The following is a 6,880-nucleotide window of genomic DNA, read 5'->3' as shown; positions in this document are numbered from 1 at the left end:
TTTTTTAACTCTTTTCAATAAAGAAATAGATATGAGATTGATAACTTATGCTCCAAGCAGATGGACTTCAACTTTGAAACTTGATCTTCACCCTCCTTGTTATTATTTTGGAAGCCTTGATATCTTGAAGTGAAGTTTGGACAATATTTTATCTCCAACCTTTTCAACATTGGCAATTCCAAAACATGCACTTCTAGAGAGAAAACTGTAAGATTTGGTGACTTTCTAACCATCAATTGAGTTAAGTGTGGAAAAATAGAATTAACAACTTCTACTTCTTCTTCTTCTTTTTCTTTAACAGTGTTTTTTAAGACTTTACAATCCTTTATCTGAAGGTTTTGGAGTTGTTGAAGGTTTTTGGCTATGAAAAATGGAAACACCTATTTTATTTTATCACATCTCTCCAAAATCATCCATGTCAAATTTAGATAAGAAGAAGTTGAAAACTGAATTTCCCAAATCTTTTCAAAACTAATACTAACCAATTCCAAGCCCATCAAATTAGTGAAAATTACCTGCAATCAAAGTAAGTTATTGTTTCAACATGTACCAACATATATGAGAAAATTTTAGAATGAAAATATAATTGGTTCTTACAAATTTATAAGTGAAGCGTTGTTAATATTATCAATTATCAACTATGGAAGCATGCATGAAATGATGAAATCAGTTTGACAAAAATTATATAATATAGAAATTGAAGAGAAGTACTAAATAGTGAAATGAACTAAAATAACATGAGAGTGAAAATATAACTTACATAGCGTGCAACAAGGTGCCATCATATATAAAAAATACCAATATAATCATCCATATCTAATATAAGTCATCATATCAGAATGTGCATAGACTAAATACATGAACTAAGTCCAAACCTAAATACATAGAAATGACATCATATAATGAAACAATGATAACTAGTCTCTCCTTACACAAGTCTCTTGATAGCTAACTTGTTAATCCCTTGCAACCCCGCATGACTCATCTATCAACCAAATTTCAACTTTCAAGTTTTCAACTCTCCCACATAGGTGAGATCAATTCTAACAACACAACTTCTTCTTCCTTTCATCCATAGAGAAAATAGCAACAAAGAGGAAAAGTGCACTTTTGGAGTTGTATTTGAGACATTTCATGAATGTCAACTAGAGAAGATTAGGTGAAGTTGATAGATAATGTGCAATTTTCATATGCAACATCAATCTCTTACACTATATACCATTGAAAAAACCTACAATGGTAAGGTTCTTATGGCATTCAAAGTTTTCAAGACCTGACATGAGCAAATTGACACTGACATTGCAAGATCATATTTGAATAAGGCAACCAAGACAATGAAGAAATGAGAGGACAATAAATGAAGTCATGTGGAGTTTTTTTTTTTCATGGTCATTATATTTATGAAGACTTTTTTTAGTTATCACAAATCCATATGCTCACTTTATAAGGAATCTTTTGCAAAAATATTAGCGCAAATTTCCCATTGTAAAGAAGGTTTGAAATGTCATGTATCTATTAAAGCTACCTTCGATCCTAAATTTCATCTGGTCTTTCATGCAAGTCGTTTGAAGTCATATCATGTAAACATGGAAGAACCTAAGATAAATGAGCCCAACAGAGTACCATTTGGTGCCACTTCCACCTACGACAAAGATATAAAGGCCACTCTCAACGTAAAGATAATTTTCTGGTAGAATTATAGTATGAGTTATGAGTATTTCATTAAATGAAAGGGCCTAGATAATTCTAAAATGGGTTAAAACCTAAGTATGCACTTTGATAGTTTGAAAGTAGATTTGAGTGTTTTACGATACAATTTCACAATGAGGGTATCACACAATTATGTTCTGGAAGAATGTCATGTTAGACCCAAACACAACATCGTATGAAGCCCAATTTTTTTATTTAAAGGCTTGACCAAATGTATCAAAAAATATGAAATTAGTTGGGAGTTAAAGTTGTTTCCTTGATGAGTCAATGATAGGATGAAACTAGCAAACCTCAAGTCAATGTATGGCATAGGCTTACTTCGCTCAAAAGGTGAAGTTGGGGTGCCGCACAGACCATTATTTGCTTCAATACTCTAGACACAAACATAAGATCAAACAATAAGTAAGGTTACAAAAACCCACAATTCTCGAAAGATGCTTGAGAACACGAAAAGCAAAAAGAACAAAGAATAAGAGAGTGAACTCTACACTATTACTCTCGTTGCTTGCAATGAACGAAAATACATAGACTAGAGCTAGCTATTTATACAGGTTTATATATTGAACAACAGTCCAAACCTTTATACATCTATCTAGATAAATAGTTGGCATCATCCGTATAAGAGTAGGAATTCTAATACAATAAAACTATGTATACCCATTTTTTGTACACAATTTGTGTACACAGATGAGGTGTTATCATGTGATTGGATGTTTTTTTATTATATGATGACACATGTTTTAAAATCATCTAATTACATAATGACACATCACTGTGTACATGAATTGTGTACCAAAAATGGGTACACATAACATTGCTCATTCTAATATATGTATGACTGCTAGGTAGAGTTTTAGGAAGACTTTACTTTCCTTTTTGCATGAGAATATTTCAAAAGCACCTAAAAAGATTTCTTACATATTCTCTTATGCTTTTGGGCCCATGTCTAGATCAAGCTTCTACCAACAAATTAGGCTTTCAACGTCTTTAGATTTGATCGAGATATGATATAGTGTATAACATACGGTTACCCTTGTTCGTCATGTTCTTTGAGAGTTGTGAGTTTATTCAAACTTATTTAATGATTGATCTTGTGTTTGTACATTAAGAACGCACATCAAATCAGATAGTGACACTTTGTTACAAAAATGATCATACCTATAATTTCTCTATCACAGTTTGTCAAGCTAATGAGAACTGTATCACATAAGAGGTATTGTAGGGAAAGTGGAAAAAAGGTGCAAGAAGCTACAGCATACATATGTAAGTGTTATAGTTCCTTTTAAGACTTTGTTTCTGAGAAACTAGGATGCTCCAGATATAACTGCAGATTCAAAGGGTCTCTGTTCATTGACTTGATTGGAGTTATTAGTGGAGGCTGCTGCCACTGCTGTGTATTTGTAGGGATCCATGATTCTGAATCCTTGCTTGTACCAACCTGAGGAAGGGAGTGAAAGTACGCCGTTATCTCCCACCTGCAGCCTGTTAAAAATGGAAAGCTAAATATCCAGGACCAGCTTGTAAAACAGCAGAACGTGTGTAAACAGACACCTCAGCACAAACACACACGTGGAACCAGACTGTAACACAGCAGTACATGTGCAAACAGACAGTTGCGCAGGCGCGCACACACACACAAAAGCAGATAGCAGAAACAAGTCAATACATAAAAGAGTTGCAGCAAACACCCCAATCATTTGATCAAGAACATTGGGAACTGATCAATAAATAGGCTACAAACTTATCATTAAAACTACATAAATATAAAAGCATTCTACTAATGCAAAAAAGGGAAGATTCCTATTTGTTAAATGAGCATTAACTTTTGTAAATAAATAGAACACCGGGCACAGGATCATGTGCAGAACTATCACATCTACAACTTACCATTTGGAAGAACCTTAGAGAGGGATTGAGAGACTGAAAGTTTGATAAAGAAGGACCTCAGTGAGAACTCCAGTTCACCTTCTTCCACCTTTGTGCCATAAGATTGGTTAATCATGATCTTGAAAATATACCTCTCTACAGGGATGTTGTCAGCAGTGAAGAATATGACTGCTACTCTCTCCACCAGCCCCTACTTTAAAAATATAAAAATATTATTGCTTTTTGTGAACAAAAATTAATACGATTATATGATGAGAACATATTTGCATAAGTTGAAATACCAAATATAGTATGTCTCTTAACTGATTTAAAGTCATCTTCTTATATTGCTATAAGAAAAACTAAATAATCTATGTTCTTCAAGGAGAAAAAAGCAATTTAACTCCCACCATGGTGCTAGCAATGATTTGTGTGCATGTGCACACGTGCGTGCACACGCACACGCACACACACACACACATATTTGTTATGAGTAGCAAAGGAAATGCAGCAGGTCCCAAGTTGTAAAATATCAATAATAAGTTATCATTTTTTTCATAAAAAGAAATGTGCAAACACATATATATATGTATTTGTTATGAGTAGCAAAGGAAATGCAGCAGGTCTTGCTCTGTAAATTCACCAAGTTGCAAAATTTCAATAATAAGTAATAATTTTTGTCAAAAAAAAAAAAGTTATCATTTTTGAACAGTCTTTACAAAAAAAAATATATATATGAACACCTGGACTTAGAATGTAGAGTCTGATAAATTTCTCAACTTTCAAATGACCAACAATTTTGGGGAATATGGATATGTCATAAATTGAATACCCAAAATATCAATCAAATTCATCTGCTCTGTGTCCATTCCAATTTTAAACTAACATGGCAATGAAGGCGTTTTGCTAAATTCACAAAGTAATAGAATAGAAGTTCTCTTCCAGTAAATCTTAAAGATCCCGTGTTTTAAAAAATTATAAAAGTGAAAAAAAAGGGATAAGGCTTACAGTGGCAGAGGGAGGGGATCAAGGGAGGTCAACCGTAGTATATGTAAATGTCAATAAAACCCCTTAAATTATACAGTGAAGCCCTAGATTTCATTATTTCTTCATTTATCCCCTGTATTTTACTGTTATTACCTTGATCCCCTAAGTTTTATTTCTGACTCCACCACTGATGGCTTACTTAATATCAACAATGGCCTCACAAATAGAGGACAATCTAGGGTCTAAAAAAATCTAGTATCAATACCTCCCAATATATTAGAAACTTCCTCAACAATGCATCTATAATGACATGCCTTAAGATTACACAGAGAGTATGTAAAGGAGATGAAACAAGCACCAACAGAACCCAAAAGAAAGTATCTGGAATACAAAACAACATTACCACAATATGATTTATTATGGCTCAACTATTTCATTTGACATTAAAAAGTACTAAATTCCATGTTACCAAAACTCATCACATTGGAAACTCAATCTGATTTCTAAAACTGCAACAATTACCTTTTAGGTATTCATGAATCAGACAAACATGTTAAGGACTGCAACTATTGCTGCTGAAAGTCTTAAAAAAACAACACTGGAGCCAAAGAAGATGAATGAACAAATAACTTTCCACTATATGACTTATTTATGGCTCAACATTCCATGTCACATTACAAGTACTACATTCCACGTTACCAAATCCATTATTCCGAAGACTCTGCAAATCCAACAATGCAACAATTCCCTCTATTTAAACACGAATTATGCAAGCGTGTTCTTATAATACTTACAAAGACTACTACTCTTGGTCCTGAAAGTCTTAAAAAACCAACAATGATGCATTGAAAATTGTAAGAACATTGAAGCTAAAGAAATTCAAAACACAAACCTTTTGGATAAAAGGAAGAAGACCATTAACGGCAGAATGAATATATTGTCTGAGTCCAGGGTGGCGAGCCCTCTGAACTACCACATTCATATACCTTTTTCTTTCAAAAGCACCTTCCATCATCAAAAACTTACTTTTAAGAAAGACCCATCTCCATTATGGTCTTAAAAAGCTTGTAAAGAAAGGGAATTTGATGGTAAATAAAGAAAGGTTTAAATTTTGTACCAGCAGGATAAAGTCCCTTGAGGAAAACAATTGAAGTGACTGCCACCTCCAAGAATTCCACCAGAATTCTCGCCGTTTCAACTGTGATATTCCTTTAATGATAAAAAAGATAGAGAAAAGAAACAAATTTGAAGAGTCAAAATATAAAAGAAGGGTTTTTAGAACATTACCTTGAGGAGATTGAGCCTCGCTCCGGTCCATTGCCGTTCTACTCAAAAGAAATTTTAAGAAAGACGAAGGGCTTGTCTTTGACACATAGTTTGCCAAAACTTTTGGGTTTCTCAAGTTTTGGGAACTTGGCGGCCGTTTGGTTTGATTACTTAAATTTCTTTTGTAACCATTTTTTCTTCTTAGAAATTTTCAACAAAATTTGTCGTTTCATGATAATTAATTAAATTAATTAATTTTAAAAACACTTAAAAGGCTTTATCCATACAACCAATTTATTAAACTAAATACAATATTGCTTTCATCCCTATTCTTTCAACGAAATCTAAAATAAAATCTAATTAACAAAATTAAAAATCTTATTAGCAATAATATATTTCACATAATACCCGAAATCAAGTAAAAATGATTATTAGATTATGATATTGTGAACAATTTTAACTTAAAATGTCTCACTCCATTTATCCATTGGTTGTGTATATTATTGCTAGGATGATTTACTAGGTTCTTGATTGACTAATCCAATGGTTAATTGAGTAAATCCAATATGCATATTAGTTATATGTATTGGGTCAATGTTAAATAAAAGATAAGTAAAATTATATTGTATGCTATATGGCTATTGAAATTTCACCATGTGTCAAGAGGTTATTGAAATTTCATTGTGTAAACAGTTTTTTGTTTTCCTTTTTTAATTAATTTGAGTGTACAAAATTTACTCCAAAGACATGTAATGAGCCTGAAATCTTGGGTTTGGACCTAAGTACGCATACTGGGGTTTAAATGCAAAAGTTTAAAAGTAAGAGGTGTACAAGGGGAGATAAATGATACTTTCATGATTAACAGGGGTTGTTGAATCTTCCTAGTATGTGTACTCCATACACAATGGTCATGACATCTCAGTGAAATTAATTTTGACAATTTTTAAAATTTCTGAGAATAATTAATCTTTTATCTTACATATAACTATTGCATAATTAATCAAAGTGTCTAATATGTTTGTACTGGTTAGGTACAAATGACAAAGGTCAA

The 6,880-nt window shown here is 32.6% G+C and overlaps 1 protein-coding gene across 1 annotated transcript; it reads right to left on the bottom strand.

Moving 5' to 3' along the window:
- Nucleotides 1-2,755: 2,755 nt before the first annotated feature.
- Nucleotides 2,756-6,002, bottom strand: LOC123201533 (DNA polymerase zeta processivity subunit). The gene is made up of 6 exons (XM_044617087.1): nucleotides 5,851-6,002; nucleotides 5,681-5,761; nucleotides 5,456-5,568; nucleotides 3,598-3,787; nucleotides 2,987-3,192; nucleotides 2,756-2,939 (listed from the first exon to the last, which is right to left on the bottom strand). Exons 1-5 carry the CDS (start codon nucleotides 5,879-5,881, stop codon nucleotides 2,993-2,995), a joined length of 615 nt encoding a protein of 204 aa, XP_044473022.1. The 5' UTR covers nucleotides 5,882-6,002; the 3' UTR covers nucleotides 2,756-2,939; nucleotides 2,987-2,992.
- Between the last annotated feature and the right edge of the window lie 878 nt (nucleotides 6,003-6,880).

This window comes from Mangifera indica, chromosome 18, assembly GCF_011075055.1.
Source record: "Mangifera indica cultivar Alphonso chromosome 18, CATAS_Mindica_2.1, whole genome shotgun sequence".
Taxonomy (NCBI): domain Eukaryota; kingdom Viridiplantae; phylum Streptophyta; class Magnoliopsida; order Sapindales; family Anacardiaceae; genus Mangifera; species Mangifera indica.
This window is presented reverse-complemented; position numbering and strand designations above follow the sequence as displayed.